We start from the raw sequence: 17,994 nt of genomic DNA, 5'->3' as shown, positions 1-17,994 counted from the left end.
CCCTTCTGAGATCTGGGAAGCTGTGTGATGGAACCGGGGTGCAGGTGGACGTGGAACCTCTCCGGGATTTGATTGCGCCCACCTACGCCCCAGCTGTGCGGACACCTGCCTCCTTCCAGAGCCGGGAGGGGGGGCGCGGGCGAGCAGGGCGGCCGCCCTGGGGGCGGGGGCGGGGGCGGGGGCGCCCCGGCGGTGGGCCCCGAGGTCCGGCCCCCGCGCAGCGCTGCCGGCCGCGGGGCAGGGCGCTCCCGGATCCCCGCAGTGCGCGAAGCCGGCGCGCGCTAGGACCGCGGGGCGCCGCCCTTGGCCGCTATAAGAGGCCGCGCTCGCGCCCCACGCGGAACCCGCGGCTCCGCCGTCCCCGCGTCCCGACCCGCGTCCCGACCCGCGCCCGCCCGACGCGGCCCCCGCTGCGCAGCCGCCGCCAGCCCGGGGCCCCGCCGCCGCCGCGGGCACCATGGGCGCGGCCCACTCCGCGTCCGAGGAGGTTCGGGAGCTCGTGGGCAAGACCGGCTGTGAGTACCGCGCGGGCCCCCGCCCCCGCCCCGGCCCCGGCCGCCCCCGGCCCCCGCCGCCCCCCGCCGCCCCCCGCCGCGCCGTGTCACCTTGGCCCGCAGCCGGCCCCGTCCGCGCCTCAGTCTCCCTCTCCCGCAAATGGGTCCCCGCCGGCCGCTTGGCGGGCTGCGGCGATGCTGAGTAAGTGTCGGGGAGCCGGCGGGGCTGGGGGCTGCGGCCCCGAGGGACCCCCCCCCCCCCCCGGCAGGCGGCCGGCGTCCGCGGTGGGGGCGCCCCGCACCGGGCTGGAGTCGCCGCGGCTCTGCGGCCGGAAAGTTTCGAAGTCGGCGGGACCCGGGCGGCCGCCGGTGCTGGGGTGAGCCGGTCCGCGCAGCCGGTGGCCGGAGCCCCGCGACCTTGGCCGCCCCGCGCCCCGCGCCCCGCACCCCGCGCCCCGCCGGGCTGGCCGCGCCGACCGCGGGGGTGCGGGGCCGGGGGGCCGCGGACTGCACCCTGGGCCCGCGCCGTGGGGTGCGGTGAGGAGGCGGGGCCGGCCCGGGGCGAACCGGCGGCCGGAGGGGAGTCCCGCGCGCGCACGCGGCGTCCGGCGGTGTGACCTTGGGCTAGTCACTGCATCTCTCCGTTTCCGCCTCCAGAATGGACGTCCTGCTGGTAGGAGCTCGGAGCTCCGTGCGCCGGCGGTGCGAGCTGCGGAAGGTGCTCCCGGGAAGGAGCCGGCCTCCGCCACCTGCTTGGACTTCAGCGCAGCCCACCGGGCCGTGACTGACCACCTGGGGGGGTGGGGGGGTGGGGGGACCGGGACCCAGCCGCGCGTGACCCCTGCTGACCCCAACTCTAAACACCTCTGTCCGGTGAAAATGACAGAAAGCCCCCCAGTACCTGGGGTGGGGGGGTGGGTTGGTTCCTTGGCTGTACAGACGCACACATCACATGGGGCTGCGTTACATCTTCTCGTGGACAGGCACAGAACTATCCGTGACTGGAGGAAAAAGTGTGTAGTATACACAATGTGTAGGGCATATAACATGCAACACTTTTTAAAAATACTAAGAGCTTATACTTGTGATCTGTTTGCATCAAGAACTCAAACGATCCGCAAGGAAGTAAGAATAGCAAATACTTGCAGATTTGGTGGAAGGGACCGAGAGGGGGTGAGCTCTTCACAGTAAATTTTTTACTATTTTCATTTTGAATCCTGTGTAAATAGTCTACTTCAGAAAGTTTTAAGTGCACTTCAACCCCACGGCTAACGTGAGAGAGGTGGGATTCCCCTCTTTCTTTCCTGGGTTTCCCCCCGCCCCGGTTTTGTCACCAAGTGACCTCTTGGTGCCTTGTATTTGGACTGGTGGAAGTTGGGGTTCCTTGTAGCTGGGACATCTGCCAGCATGGTGGCAGCCCCCACGCAGGCACTTGGGGGGAATTCCATCTGGTGGGGAGTGTGACAGGTGATGGGACCGCAGAGCATGCTGGAAGTCATGTCTATTTCCTGGGTCCAGTCTTGTGTGGGCAAGACAGAGCGGAGTGCTCCCCCTGTAGCCTTCCTGCAAGTGGCTGATGCAGCTTCCCTTCTAGTTGCCTGGGATTCCACTTTCATACTCCAAAGGGTGAAGGGAGATGAGGGAGGGGCGCATCAGGAAAGAGGTTGTGAGGTCAGTCTAGAAGGGAGAAGGAATGCCATCAGTTCTTTGAACTTTAGGTGGAAAGATCCCCCTAGTCCTCGGAAAGGGGCTGGCACAGTCTAGGCATTTTAACTCGTTCAGCAAGAATTCATTGATCAAGAGGACTTGGGGACTTAGAGGTGACCCAGAGAGGCTCATGTTCCTGAGGGGGAGACACACAGTGGCATGAGAGTCAGGGGAAGGGTAGGGAAACGTTTCCTTAGGGGAGACCAGGAGGGCTTCTCTGAGGAGGCCAAAATGGAGCAGAAACTCAAATAAAAAGGAACCGTTTACACAAAGATCAGCAAGAAAGTACAGTTTGGGACAGAGGGAATGGCACATGGAAAGGTCCTATGGCAGGAAGACATTGAAGACAAATGATAATTGTATGAGATGAGGATGCAGCCATAGTCAGGGGGAAGCCGGATTTAAAGGATCTTGCTAGGTATGTGGCTTTGGGCAGGTGTTTAGTAGTATTGGCTACGTTTTTAAACCCATTTGTTTGTCCCCATCACTCCAAACCACGGCTAAGAGTTCAGGCTTGATCCCACTTCTTCCCAGCTACATGACACTCTGAGTGTCAGCGTCCCCATCTGGATCCTCGGGTGGTTCCGTGGATTCGGTGAGATGATGTATATGTGAAGTGCTTAGCTTGGCGTGAGAGTGTCCACTCCCAGGGCCCTGCTCCTACAAGAATCCTTGGGAAGTATTCAGCCCAAGGCCTAGTCAGCCAGGGAACAGGCTGTGCCCACAAGGTTGCTGAGCGGCCCCTGCCTCTTCCAGGACCAGGATGGTCCCTAAATTGAAGAGTCAGTCTGGTCCCTTTCTGAGGACTCCCTCTGGAAATGATGAGCAGGATGAGCACAGGATGGTGACGATGGACATCATTCTTTGAGCACCAGGCTCCGTGCTGAATGCTTTGCCTGCACTCTGGTGGAATCTTCATGATAATCCTCCGTGGAAGATGGCAATATGGCCATTGTACAGATAGGGAAACTGAGGCTCAGAGAGGTAAAGCAACTTGGTTGCAGCCCCACAGATAATAAGTAGAGGAGTAGGGGATCAGAGGATCCCCAAGTCCGTCCCCTGCCAACACCGTGCTTTCTCTGTGTTGGGTTGCCTCTCAGATTTCTAGGAACGCAGAAGAGCTAGAAACAGTCTGCTCGTCTATTTTTCTCACTTCTGGGCCTTTGTACAAGCCATTCCCTCTGCCTGGAGCACTCTTCACTTTACTGTGCATAATTTGGTGTTTACGTAAGGGGATACTTCTGTAAGCACCGGCCAGGTTAAGATCACAAACATTTTCTCTTAACCCTGTCTCCTTATGAAGCCCACGCTCTTCGTCATGCAGGGCTCTGCTTGGCTGTTGCTGCCTTCCAGAAGCCACCCTGGTTACTCCCCATCCAACCTTTTGAGGGTTAATGTGCATCTTTGAGACTCCCAAAGCCCCTGCATTCCCTCCCGTTTATAGCACACACCACACCACTTTAGAACTGTCAGCTTTGTCACCTGCCACCCCCTCGAAACTTGGAGCTTCCCGAGAGCTGGGAGGTGTCTTGTTCACCTTTATATGTGTGCATCCTACTCAGAACAGAAGAGGTTCACATTGAAGAGTGGAGACCCCAGGGACTATATAACCCGATGAGTATTGCCTGGGGACATGTGTCCAAGAGAACTGTGAATGCCACCCCACCAGCTGGCGTTGGCCATGCCAGCCCTCCTGGCACCATGAGATGCATCCTGTGGGCTTCAGCGCTGAGCCAGCCCCACCAAAAATAGGCCTGAGCACCAGCTTGCCCACGCAGGGCATCTTTCGAGCTGCACACCCACCTCCCCTTGCCTGTGAGTCTCATTGATTTTTTTTTTTTTTCTTAATGTTTTAAGTCTTCCCAAACATCTTTTCTGAGCCAAGAAAGCTGACTACCTAGATTGTTAAAATTCCCATTAAGCAGCTGGGCTGGCGGGCTGGCCTTTCTGATGCTCCTTCCACAGCAGGAGTGGAGTCGAGCCCGGCATGTGTCCCGAGGTGTGAAGTGGGCCCCCGCCAGGAAGAAAGGCCCCCTTGGGACTCCCTCTCCAGTCTCCTCCCTGTCACCACCTTGAGCTGGCCTGGACTTGGCCATTTCCTGCCTCCCCCATCCATGCCTGCTCCTGGGGCTGGAAAGGAAATAATAAGTGGAGGATTCTGGGAAAGGTGGAGGGTCTATTTTTTTCCTTCAGGCTTCAGAACAGCTCCACAGGCATATCTATATAGATGCCAAGAAGCTGCCAGAAGGAAGAAGCAAAAAAACAATGTCCCAGATCTGGAGTTCAGACCTCTTAATGGTGACAGCCAGTGTTTACCAGGCGCCTGTCATCTGCCAAACGCAGAGCTGAGCTGAGCAGTTTATCCATAGCTGCTCGTGCAAGGCCCCCAGGAACACCACGGGTTCCCATTTCTCAGATGAGGATGTGGAAGCTCCGGAGAGCATGCCACTTTGCCCGAGGTCACAGGCTGCTGAGAAGTAAGAGCTGGGATTCTGCTTCTGGTGTGATCCCCAGATTCCCTCACTGGGGAGGGAACCAGAGGCCTGTGTGGCCCATGCCGGCTGGTGGGGGTGGCCCCACGTTTTCCACTGGACTTCTGCCTATAAAATCCTCAGGTGGCCCCAGACCACAGCCTCAGCCTACTCGCCATGTGCCGTATTCCGTCTGGGTACTGGTGTGGACCAGATACCTCCCCAGCCCTCCTGGAGCTCTGGGGCTCAGAGGGGGGGTTGGTGGTGCAGGTGCTCAATTGTGTCTGTGTGGCTCTGGGGAGCGAATCCCCAGGGCTCATCAGGTTCTCAAAACAGTGAAGATGTATTCCATTGTGTGTAAATCTTACTTTAACAAAAAAAAATCATACTTTAACAAGAAAATGATTAAAAACAAGTTTTTAAGGAAAAAATGAAAAACTGCATCTCCTGGGCAGGGAGGAACAAACATGCCTGGGAGGCCTGGGGAGGGTCAGTGCCCCCAGGTTGAGCTCTCAGGGTAGGCTGGAGAGAAATGATCTGCGGGGTGGGCACAGTGGCCCCAGACCTTTGGGATATCCAGATTACCCCCCTGCCCCCACTCACCTCCCTGGGTGCTCAAAGTGTGGAAACGTGCAGGCTGCTTTGGGAAGTTTTTTTTTTTTTTTTTTTTTTTTTTTTTAAGATTTTATTTATTTATTCATGAGAGAGAGACAGAGAGACAAGGCAGAGGGAGAAGCAGGCTCCATGCAGGGAGCCCTGACATGGGACTCGATCCCAGGACTCCAGGATCATGCCCTGGGCTAAAGGCAGGTGCTAAACCGCTGAGCCACCCAGGGATCCCCCTTTGGGAAGCTTTTATAAGGGCCTAATGGCAAGTGAACTTCATTGCTGGGCACCCAGAAGCTTCCCTGCTCTGGCCCATGCTGATATTGTCCTCTGACCAGGCCGGGTCATCTCACCATCATAGTGTACTGCTGCCAATTTACAGATGAGGCCCAGATGTGTGAAGGGGCTGCTCGAGGACACTGGGATGCTGAGTGTGGAGACCAAATTCAAAACTGCCTCTCCTATGTGACAGTAAACCCCACACAAGGTAGACTGAGACAAAGGGCCTAGATATTTGGGAGAGGCAAAACTGTGTTACCCCACGACCTCATTAATAGGGCCCCCACACTTGTTTACTGAGTTGGAAGAGGGAGAATTGGACCTCGAAGCAGATAGGCTTGGTATCGTGTTCTGGAAAGTTCTAGAATTGTGGGCTGCCCCCAGGGAGCCAAGCCCAGTGGTGGCCGTGAGAGGGAAGTTAGGGGTTCCAGGAGGAAGAGCAGGAAAGTGCAGCCTTCTCTGCTTCCCGGGGTCTTCCTGGGTGGCTCATGTGTGTTTTGGAGGAAGAATTCGTGCTTTCTCTGCGTGAAAGTCCTTGGTAGTCCGCTCCAAGACTTCCCAGCTCCGCGAATGAGTAGTAATCAGATCCCTTACGCGTCTTTCTCATCCTACCCCCACCCCGGCAGGATATTTTTTTGTGAGTTAATGGTCCCCAGAACGCAGCACAGAATGTAATCAATGTTCAGACGCACCGTAGGCCCCAGTCATACAGACAGAAAACCTCGAGTGTCGATAAGATGCTTTTCCTCCCGCGGAGCATTTCAAGTGTTTGCTATCTGAAGCCAAGGGAGCAAGGTGGTTTTGGCTCAGAAGCGTCCACCGCTTTGGGAACATAAGGCAGGGCCCCCTGGTGCCCGTGCTGGTGGCAGCAGGCAAGGTGATTGGGGCAGGGAGGGGGAGGCGGTGCCCGGGCCTGCAAGCCATCCTGTCTCTGTTCCAACTTTATTATTAATTCATAAAGCCGGAAGGTCGAATGGGTGATTTCCACTGGTCCTTAAATACAAGGACAAAAAGGGCCTTTGTTGTCCTAGTGGTGTGACCTTTGTGGATGGGCAGGCTGTCAGAGGTGGGTCTTCTGCTCTCAGCACGGCTCCCTAGGAGGTGAGCAGGTCTGTTCAGGTCTCGGGGATCCGGTGCCTCTGGGCGGGGTGGGCAGGTGGCCAGCAGGAGGCCTCACTACCCGCGTGGCCGAGTCATGGACCACGCGTGATGGAGAGAGAAGGTGGCTAGGCTGGATGACCTCGCTGTGCGCTGAGGCTAGCAGGGATTCCCTTTCTCCTGAGCGCTCCCTCCAGGGTCCCCGGGGTCAACCCGGAGTGAGCACCCAGCACTCAGCAGGCCTTACCCACCTGGTGTTCCCAGGGGCTCTCTTCTCTGGTCCTCACTTGCATTCCCCCAGGACCGAGGCCGGGTCCCATATGGGCACACACTGCCCGCCCCCCTGCCCCCCCAGCCCTGCTGCATGGCCTCTACCAGCAGATAATGAAGGCCTGAATTGTGGCACTGCCTTTTACTGTCCGGGCAGTAACTTTGCGCCCCTCCGTTTTCTCATCTGTCAAGTGGGAATGTGTCACAGCCCTATTGTGAAGAGTAAAGCTCTTGACACATCATAAGTGTTCAATTGTTGTTAGCAAGTACTAATACTTTCGATTAGAAACCTTACAGAAGCTGGCTTTCTCCCTTTTAAGGGCATTCTGTAACTTCACTAATTCTTTCCTTTTTTTTTTTTTTTTTTAAGATTTTATTTATTTATTCAGGGGAGAGAGAGAGAGATGCAGAGACATAGGCAGAGGGAGAGGCAGTCTCCATGCAGGGAGCCTGATGTGGGATTCGATCCCGGGTCTCCAGGATCATGCCCTGGGCTGAAGGCAGGAGCTAAACCACCCAGTCACCCAGGGATCCCGTTTTGTTTTGTTTTTTTGACACGCTGCCACCTTTGACATGCCTGACATTAATCTTTATCTTTCCCTTGTGCTGATGATCAGGGACCTTAACATGCTTTAATTTGTGACACTCTCATATTTTTTCTACATTTTTTAAAACCTATGCATTGGGGGATCCCTGGGTGGCGCAGCGGTTTAGCGCCTGCCTTTGGCCCAGGGCGTGATCCTGGAGACCCGGGATTGAATCCCACGTCGGGCTCCCAGTGCATGGAGCCTGCTTCTCCCTCTGCCTGTGTCTCTGCCTCTCTCTCTCTCTCTCTGTGTGTGACTATCATAAATAAATAAAAATTAAAAAAAAACCTATGCATTGGTTTTATTACTGTTTTATGCAGACCCTATTAAATCTTGTAAAAGTTTTTCTGTATAGATTTCAGTTTCTTACGTGATACACCTTTCCATAGATTTTTCAGTGAATCTCCACGAGTTGTCAGCTTTGTCTGAAAATGTCTAGATTTTGCCAACATACTCAGTCGATCATTTGGCTGAGTATAAAATCCTGCATATCTTCTCTCAGCACTTTGATTTTGGTCTCTTGCTGCTGTTGAGAAGTCAGCTTTTTTGTCTGATTGATATTTGTTTGGTAGAGCTCTGCTTTTGTATCTCTTTTAGATTTCTGGGAATTTTTTTTTTTTTTTTTTTTTTTTTTACTGCACTGTGTCTAGGTATGGATTTGTTTTATTTATCCTGCCTGGGAATTATTAATGCTGTTTCATTCTAAAGAAGGCTACATCTTATATTATAAATGTATTCTCCACCCCACCCCCACCATCTTTATTTTTTACAGTAATTCCTATTAGAAATAGATGGGGCCATGTCATTCGGTCCTGAATGCCTCTTTACTACCTCTGTTTCATATTTTCTATTGTTTTATTGTTCTTTGTGATCTTCGGAGTCATTTCCATAGGTCTGTCTTCCAATTCACTAATTCTTTATTTAGCTATTATAATCTTGCTGCCCTTTAGGTTTTTAAATTTCAATGACTTTTATTTTTTAAAGATTTATTTATTTTAGAAAGAGCAAGTGAGTGTGGGGAGGGACAGAAGGAGAGGCAGAGAGAGAGATAGAGAGAGAGAGAGAGTCTTATGCAGACTCCACACTGAGTGCAGAGCCTGACATGGTGTTCGATATCCTGACCTGAACCAAAACCAAGAGTTGGAGACTTAACCAACTGTACCACCCAGGCGCCCTCACCCCCCTGGTAACTTTGAAAAAACACTTTATAAGTTCTATGTGGTTTTTGGATTCACTGCTTTTGTCATATACTATTTCTTTCATTATTTGTAATAATTTAACCCTTACTGTATAGTCTCTTCTGTTTCACTCTCTTGGAGTGCCATTCCTTTTTAAAATTAAAAAAAAAAATACTTCAAAAAATTAAAAAAAATTTAAATTCTACCCCCAACATGAAGCTCAAACTCATGACCCCGAGATCAGGAGTCAAATGCTCTACTGACTCAGCCAGCCAAGTGCCCTCCAATTTTTTTATTTAAACAAAGTTTATTTAAATATAGTTGACCTACACTGTTAGTTTCAGATATGCAACATAGTGATTTGCCAATTTGGTATATTACTCAATGCTCATCAGGATAAGTGTTGTCACCATTTTTCACCATCCAGGGTTACTACAGTATTGTCTCTATTCCCCATGCTGTACCTTTCATCTCTGTGACTTTTCTGTAACTGGAGGTTTGTCCCTCTTAGTCTCCTTCACTCATTTCAGCCATCCCTCCTCACACACCTCGCTAGTAACCACCAGTTCTTGGTATTTAAGAGTCTATTTGTTTTCTCATTTGTTTTACAGATACCATGTATAAGTGAAATCATATGCTATTTGTCTGATTACTTTCTCTGGCTTATTTCACTTAGCATAATACCCTCTAGGGTATTGTCACAAATGGCAAGATTTCATTCTTTTTATTGGCTGAGTAATATTCCTGTGTGTGTGTGTGTGTATCTGTGTGTGTGCACATCTTTATCTTTTCATCTATGAGTGGACACTGATATGGTTGCTACCATATCTTGGCCAAGGTATATAATACTACAATGAACATAGAGGTGTGTGTATCTTCAAATTAGTGTTTTCATTTTCTCTGGGTAAAGTAACCAGTAGTGGAATTACTAGATCATGTGGTATCCCTCTTTAAAAATTTTTTTGAGGAACATCTACTGTTTTCCTTGGCTGCACCAGTTTACATTCTCACCAGCAGTACACCAGGGTTCCCTTTTCTCCAAGTCCTCGCCAACACTTGTTATTTGCCTTTTTGATATTAGCGATTCTGACTGGTGTGAAGTGATATTGTGGTTTTGATTTGGACTTCCCTGATGATCAGTGATGTTGACCTTCTTTTTGTGTGTCTGTCAGCCATCTGTTTTCTTTGGGGGAAAAAATGTCTATTCAGGTACTCTGCCCATTTTTTAATAGGCTTATTTGGAGTTTTTTGGTGGTGTAGGAATGATATATTTTGGATATTAACCCCTTATTGGATATATCTTTTGCAAATACCTTCTCCCATTCAGTAGGTTGACTTTTTGTTCTGTTGATGGTTTCTTTTGCTGTGCGGAAACTTTTTTATTTTTGTGTAGTCCCATTTGTTTATTTTTGCTTTTCTTTCTTTGGCCTGAGAAGACATCCATAAATATGTTACTAAGCTTGATGTTCAAGATATGACTGCCTACCTTTTCTTTTAAGAGTTTTATGATTCCAGGTCTCACATTTAGGTCTTTATTTCAAGCTTATTTTTATGTATGGTGTAAGAAAGTGGTCCCGTTTTCTCTTTTTGCATGTAGCTGAGTGTTCCCAACACTTATTAAAAAGACTGTTCCCCATTTTGTATTCTTGCCTCTTTTGTCATAGATAAATTGACCATGAACATGGATTTATTTCTGGGCTCTCTATCCTGTTGCATTGACCTATGTGGTTTTGTGCCAGTATTATACTGTTTTGATTATTATAGCTTTGTAATATATTTTGACATTTGAGACTCTGATACCTCCAGCTTTGTTCATCTTACTCAAGATTGCTTTGACTATTCAGGGTCTTCTGTGGCTCCATACAAATTTTAGGCTGATTTGTTCTGGTTCTGTGAAAAATGCTATTTCCATTTTTATAGGCAGTGCATTGGATCTGTAGGTTGTTTTGGGTAGTATGAACATTTTAACAATAGTTTTCCAATCCATGAGTATGGTATATCTTTCCATTGGCGTCATCTTCAGTTTCTTTCATCAATGTCTTATAGTTTTCAGAGTACAGGTCTTTCAGCTTGGTTAAATTTATTCTTTTTGGTGCAATTGTAAATGGGATTGTTTTATTAATTTCTTTATCTGCTGCTTCATTATTAGTATATAGAAAGGCAACAGATTTCTGAATATATTGTGTTCTATAACTTTACTGAATTAAATTATTCTAATAGCTTTTTGGTGGACTATTTAGGGTTTTCTATATATAGTGTCATGTCATCTGCAAATAGTGATAACTTTATTTCTTCCTTACCAATTTGAATGCCTTTTATTTCTAGTCTGATTGCTGCAGCTAGGACTTCCAGTACTACATTGAATAAAAGCGATGAGAGAGGACAACCTTGTGGTGTTCTGATATTAGAGGAAAAATTCTTCAGCATTGAATATGTTGTTAGCTATAGGTTTTTCATATATAGACTTTATTATATTCAGGTATATTCCCTCTAAATCTACTTTGTTGAGTGTTTTAATCATGAATGGATATTGTATGTTGTTAGATGCTTTTTCTGCATCTATCTATATGATCATATGGTTTTTATCTTTTCTCTTGTTAGTGTGATGTATCACTTTGATTACTTCACGAATATTGAAACAGCCTTGCATCCCTGGAATAAATCCAGTCAATCATGATGGTGTTAACAAATTCAAAACAAAGCAGGTGTCATTCCTTTTGTTAATTGTGTCTGCTAATACATCCATTATGGTAGTTCATTTGCTAGTATGGTTTGAGTTTTGATTATGAGCTCACGTTTGACAAAGCTATCTCCTCTGGTTTTCACATCTTTCTGGAACTATCTTCAACTCCAGATTTATGCCGAGGCCAAACCAAGTGGAGAAAGGCTTACCTAAAGTACCTCTCCCATGAGAGTCCCTGAGTTATAGAAGTACCTCACACAGTACTTTGCAGTTATTATGCTAAGTCCCTTAGAGCTGTCACTGGTCTAGAAGCACTTTTTACATTAATTAATCAATTTGGCTTTTCTGTACCATGGACGTTTGGGTTTTTCACCTGTGCATGGCATAGGCCTGCTGTTTTGATTCATCATAGAGGCTTACCCCTTTCTTCTATGCCCAGCCACCTCCTTAGCAGAGTCCAGTTCCTTGTTGATTCTTGAGACAGTAGGGAATATTTTTTCTAGCCTATCTTATATGGGGAAGCAGCCTTTTCCGCTTCAGCTTTTTTTTTTTTTTTTCCAAGTAGGCTCCATACCCAGTATGAAGCCCAACACGGGCCTTGAACTCACAACTGTGAGGTGGAGAGTAAGACACACAACTGACTAAGCCACCCAGGCGCCCCTCTGCTTCAGCTTTTGATAGGAGTCTCACTTCTAGCTTACATAGAACCAAGGCCACATCTGTCACTCAGCAGGCTGGAAGCTTCCCATCCTTAGCTGTTAGAGCCTTTGCTAAGTCTGGGTCACCTCAGCAGTGTCTGGCACTCCCAGGTCTGCAGCTCATATCAGCAAATGACTTAATCTCTCTGAGACTCGGGTTTATCTGTAAAGGGAATGTGATGAGCACCCTCCGAGGCAGGCCCTGAGATGTGGACAAAATAAGATGATGTGTGCCAAGCCTTGGGCTTAGCTCCTGCCTCTGAGGAAATGCATCCACGTGGCCGGTGGTACTGCTGCTATAAGGCAAATGGCAAAGAACAGAGCAGGGCTGTGGGAAGGGGAGCATAGATGAGCAAAGCACAGACTGTGTGATTTTGAGGGTGCTGCCTACCCACTCTGACAGTGTTCCAAGTTGTCTCATTGCTCATGAGAGGAGGATGTTTTCTAAAGTCAAGTCACTTTGTTCTGCCTCAGCTTCTGCTCCAGCCCTGAGAACTGGAGGATTCATTGCATGTGGAAAAAACCTGCAGAGATCCTCATGAGCCCCTTGCTACCTGACCTTTTAAAAAAGTATTTATTTATTCACGAGAGAGACATAGGCAGAGGGAGAAGCTCCCACAGGGAGCTTGATGAGGGACTCGATCCCAGGACCCTGGGATCACACCCTGAGCCAAAGGCAGATGCTCAACCACTGAACCACCCAGGCATCCCCATACTTGACCTTAAAATAAGCACCATCCTCATAGTGGCAGGGCCTGGGTGGCTTCTACCAGGAATTTCCTGGCTCTTGCACCTACAAGTGGGGCTAAAGTGTACATGTAAAGGGTTGGAAGGTGCTGGATAAAAAGCATCGCTTAACCTTCTTGTTGCTACTTCTGCTTTGGAGACTAGAACTGCCTTGGATAGTTTCCTTCTCAAGGCCAAGTGTACCCAAGTGTATCTTTGGTTTATTTAAAAATCCCAGCAGCGAGGCGTGGTCTGTGAGGTGTACACACAGCACGTGGCGCAGGTGCAGGAGGGAAGAAGGGCGTCTGCACCACGGAGCATCTTCAGTGATGGGCCAAGGGTGGCGCCTGAGGGCGGGTCCCTTCCAGGCCACGGAAGCCAGCCCTCGGTGCTCCCTCTGTGCTTCCCATTCCCCCCCCCCCCCCCCCCCCCCGCCCCCAGGCCCAGGATTAGTCACTGCTTTGGCTGTAGCTCCGGGCAGCATGCAAGTTGCCTCTTCCCTCCAAAGCCCTGAGCCAGAGCTGGTGGAAGAGAGATGAGTGGGTAGGTACCACAAGCTTATTACTTTAGGGTCATCGTGGCAGCTCTTGTGGCAACCCTGGTGCCTCAGCTTCTCTTGCCCAGTGCAAAATGTACGTGATTTTTAAAAATTATTTAATTAGAGAAAAATTCACATGGCCTATAATTGACCATCTTCACCATTTTCTCTCCCCCCCCCCTTTTTTTTAAAGATTTTTTTTTTTAATTCACTTCAGAGAACACAGCAAAGGGAGTGGCAGGTAGAGGGAGAGGGAGAAGCAGACTCCCCACTGAGCAGGGAGCCCAACACGGGGCTGGATCCCAGGACCCTGAGATCATGACCTGAGCTGAAGGCAGCTGCTTAACTGGCTGAGCCACGCAGGCGCCCCATCTTCACCATTTTCGAGCGTACAGTTCGTTGGCATGAAGTGCATCCACAGTGTTGTGCAGCCCTCACTGGGATCGAGTTCCAGGACATCAACACCCCAGAAAGCAACATCATGCCCGTCAGCCACTCCTGAACGCCCCCCGCCCCCGCCAGCTGCTGGCAACCGCAAACCGACTTTCCGTCCCTCTGGATGGACTCACGTGGTGTAAATGGCAGCACACAGCAGTGGCCTTGCACGTCTGGCTTCTTCCACGTGGCATCACGTTTTCAGAGCCATCCATGTTGTAGCAGGTGTCCATGCGGCCTCCCTGCCTGTGGCAGAGTAACCTTCTGTTGTGTAGAGCTGCCCTATGTTGTTTATCTGCCCACCGGTTGGTGGCCACTTGGGTGTTCCTACCTTTTGGCCATTGTGCATTGTGTGTATTCGATTTTGATTGTTTCCCAGGGTGGGAACAGCCTCACGAGGGTGGTGCTATTATTATCTCCGTGATATGGAGGAGGCGGTGGCGGCAGCAGCCTCACCGAGACAGTTAAGTAGGACGTGAAGCTGGGGACTGAGCCAGCAGCTCTTGGCAGCGAGCGTGTGCCCACCTTTCTGTCTGACCCGGCTCCCCGCTGCGTGCCGCGACTTTGGCCGACCGTGCTTGGCTGGGGTCCTGGCCAGCCTGTCAGGACATGGCAAGCAGGAGGGCTTTGGGGGCCCCGGGAGCCGCTGACGTGAGACCTTCCCAGGGATGCCGCTTGGTGTCCTGGGGCAGGGTGGCTCCTGGGGAGCCCCTGGAGAGAGCAGGAGCAGACTTTCAGCAGCCCTTGCTCCTTGCAACTGCATTGGAGCACAACCCCTCCCGCCCGGACTGCCCCCCCCCCCCCCCCCCAGCCTCTCAGTCAGTTCCTGCATCCTGGTCCCTTGCACCTACCACTCTGTTCTGTCACCAGGCACATGGGATCTTGCTGTCCTTTGCCTTAGCATCCCACACAAACTCAACTCCAGGTGAAGGCTAAATGCTTTAGCTCAATGCCTGTGACCGCCGCCCCCTGCCCCCTGGCTCCCCTGTCCTTCGTCTGCCTTCCTCCTTGGTGAAGAACCCGAGGCTTCCTGAGCTCTTCCACTCTGCCCCTGCCAGCCCTGCCCGCCCCGGCCTCGCCCTCAGCCTGCAGGATCCCGTAGGGCACTGCCTCCCCTCCCGCCCCATCCCTGTGGACTAGAAGCCCCACTCCAACTCTAGTGCCCCTTGGCAAGCTGATGCCACGTTTATTATCCTGGATCCCAGCGGGGCGATGCTTGTTTCCAGTAGATGAGGGCTCTGCCTTTTGGGTCGCCCCCCCCTCAGCCCCCAGCATCTAGCAGGTGCCAAGCAAAGTGGAGGTGCTCAGTAAACGTCTGTTAATGAGTGATGAGGCCTCTGTCAGAGGGTCGAGTGTGGGGAGTCTGTCCCCTGAGAGCCAGCATGGATTCAGGAGGGGGCAGGTGATATGTTTTGCATCCTTTGCCACCAGACTTGGGCCCCTAGAAATAAAGACTCTAGTAGTCCTGACTACCCCATAATGGATGTGGTGAAGTCTGATGTTGCATTTCTTCTCGAGTCAGATGAAGGAGGCCGGGCCTCGTGGGGGGATTTCATGCCCCTTTCTCTGCTCTCCTGTCTCCTGCCTTCTCCTTGGGGATTGTCTCTGACCTCCTGGTGTGTGTGACCCTCCTCCTGCCTGGTGACCCCTTAGCACAGCGAGACTATAAGATGGCCCCACCGCCGACCCATGAGACCAGGACCAGGCAGAGACCCCATGACATCACTCCTCATCCTTCCTATCCCAAATCCTGGTAACCCCTTCATCTATTTTCTGTGGCGAGATTTGCCTATTCTGGACATTTCCTACACATGGAATCCTACAATGCCGTGACCCTCACCTGGCTATTTTTTTTTTTTTTTTTAATTTTTATTTATTTATGATAGTCACAGAGAGAGAGAGAGAGAGAGAGAGAGAGAGAGAGAGAGGCAGAGACATAGGCAGAGGGAGAAGCAGGCTCCATGCACTGGGAGCCCGATGTGGGATTCGATCCCGGGTCTCCAGGATCGTGCCCTGGGCCAAAGGCAAGCGCTAAACCGCTGCGCCACCCAGGGATCCCACCTGGCTCATTTCTTTAGCATTATGTGTTCGAGGCTCATCCACCTTGGAGCATGCATCTGTGCCTCATTCTGTTTATGACCGAATCCTATTCCACTGGATGGACAGACCACATTTGGTTTATCCGTTCATCCTGTTGGACATTTGGGTTCCCTTTTGGCCCTTGTGAATAGTACTGCTGTGAACATTTGTGTACAGGTTTTTGTGTGGATATATGTTTTCATTTCTCTTGGGTAGGTAACCGAGAGTAGGATTTCTGGGCTGTATGGTGAATCTAGGCTGCATTTATTGAGAAACCACACAACTGTGTCCCCCAGTGGCTATACCCTATTACACTCCCATCAGCAGTGTACAAGGGTTCTGGTTTCTCCACATCGCCGCCAGCACTTCTTAATGTTCTATTTTTCATTTTGGCCATCAAAGTTAAAATTTAAGATTATACAAGTGATCCCTGTTAATTACTAGAAAATTTAAGGGACAGATAACCAAAAATAAGAGACAAAGAGGAGAATATCCTATCATTCCACCACCTGGATGCAGTGTACTATTTTGTTTTGTAGCTTTCCCTACTTTCTCCTGTACATGGCATTATGAGCTGTGTATATATATATGAGATCTTGTGGCCTGTTGATTTTCCCCTGTAGTGATATCCCATGAATTTTTTAAAATATTTATTTATTCATGAGACACAGAGAGAGAGGCAGAGACACAGGCAGAGGGAGAAGCAGGCTCCATGCAGGGAGCCCAATGTGGGACTCGATCCCAGGACTCCAGGATCATGCCCTGGACTGAAGGCAGGCACTCAACCACTGAGCCACCCCGGCGTCCCAGTTTTTCTATGCTCCAAATATTTTGTTTTATACATATATATTTTTAAAGTAAACCCAGTGTGGAGCCTAATGCTGGGCTCAAACTCACGACCCTGAGATCAACACCTGAGCTGAGATCGGGAGTCAGATCCTTAACCAACCAAGCCACCCAGGTGCCCCTCTCAATATTTAAAAAAAATACTTTTTAAGGCTGTGTAGTCTTGTCTTTGAGAAGCACCAGGATTTATTTCAACCAGTTTCCTGTGGCTCATTGTTTCCCCAGGTGTTTACTGTTTTTAAAACAGGCAATGATGATTACTCTGGTCTGTTTATCTCTGTACACTTGTCTGAGTTTCTCAGCATTTGGTCCTAGGGGATCAAGTTGCTGGTTGTAAGCACATATACCAGCTCTGTCCAGTACAAATATAATGCTAGGTATAATGGAATTTTTTTAGAAGCTATAAATGTAATATAATTCTACATTTTCTAGTGGCCATATTAGAAAAAAGAAACAGATGAAGTTAATTTTACTTAACCTGTTATGTCTAAAATATTTAAGTGTATGACTAATATCAAAATTATTGAGACAGTTTACATTCTTTTTTATTCTAAGTCTTTGGAAGCTCCTGTGTATTTTACATCTCCCTGGACTCACCACCTTGCAAGAGCTTAGCAGCCACATGTGGCTGGTGACTTGCAGGTATATACTTTCTTGTTTAAGGCTTTTGAAACAAAGTGACAGGTCACCCCTCTACACACACACACACACACACACACACACACACACAGATTGGGCCAGTTAAACTCCCACTGGCCCCAGAAGGGTATGAAATCAACCCTCAGGTTGAAATCTAAAACCAAAGATAACGAGGTCAACGTGCCAGTGTACCCAAGTGGCTCTGTCTCTTGTCTCCATGGCAACTGTGACCTCCTAGGGACCCAGAGAAAGTGCTGAGCAAGGAACAGGGAAACTAGAAGAGCTTTCATCCTGGGAATCCCCGAGGGGACCCTTGCACAGGTGTAGCAGGTGCCCACAGGACAGATCCTCTGGGGGACCCCTGGACCTGAGGATGCATGAGGTCTTTGAAAGTCAGTTCATGAGGCCTCAGACGTTCTTCCTCCAGTTACTGAAGCTGAGGAGCTGTACCTAAGTTGAGCCCCGAGCTCTTGGCTCCAGGGATTTGGATACTAAAGACCAGGGACCAGAGGTGGGAGGTTTCTTTCCTAATCCCTCAGCTTTCAATCAGGCACGACAGGAAGGGTGGTGTTCTCATGTGTGCGTACATGCACTTTGGATGCAATTAGCTGGAAACTTCATTAGAGAAACGTAGTTGGTGATGACTTCTGGTTAATACAC

General features: G+C 49.9%; 1 protein-coding gene across 1 annotated transcript in view; it reads left to right on the top strand.

The window, feature by feature from the left end:
- The first annotated feature begins 359 nt into the window (after positions 1-359).
- The window catches only part of TESC (tescalcin), a 46,946-nt gene continuing 29,311 nt past the window's right edge, over positions 360-17,994 (top strand). The window contains exon 1 of the mRNA XM_049102074.1: positions 360-515. Coding sequence (XP_048958031.1) covers positions 458-515 — 58 coding nt within the window. The 5' untranslated portion in view covers positions 360-457. The remainder of the gene's footprint in view (positions 516-17,994) is intronic.

The sequence above is a fragment of the Canis lupus genome, chromosome 26 (genome assembly GCF_003254725.2).
Source record: "Canis lupus dingo isolate Sandy chromosome 26, ASM325472v2, whole genome shotgun sequence".
In the NCBI taxonomy this organism is placed as follows: domain Eukaryota; kingdom Metazoa; phylum Chordata; class Mammalia; order Carnivora; family Canidae; genus Canis; species Canis lupus.
Note: the sequence above shows the minus strand (reverse complement) of the source record. Positions and strands in the feature narration are given on the sequence as shown.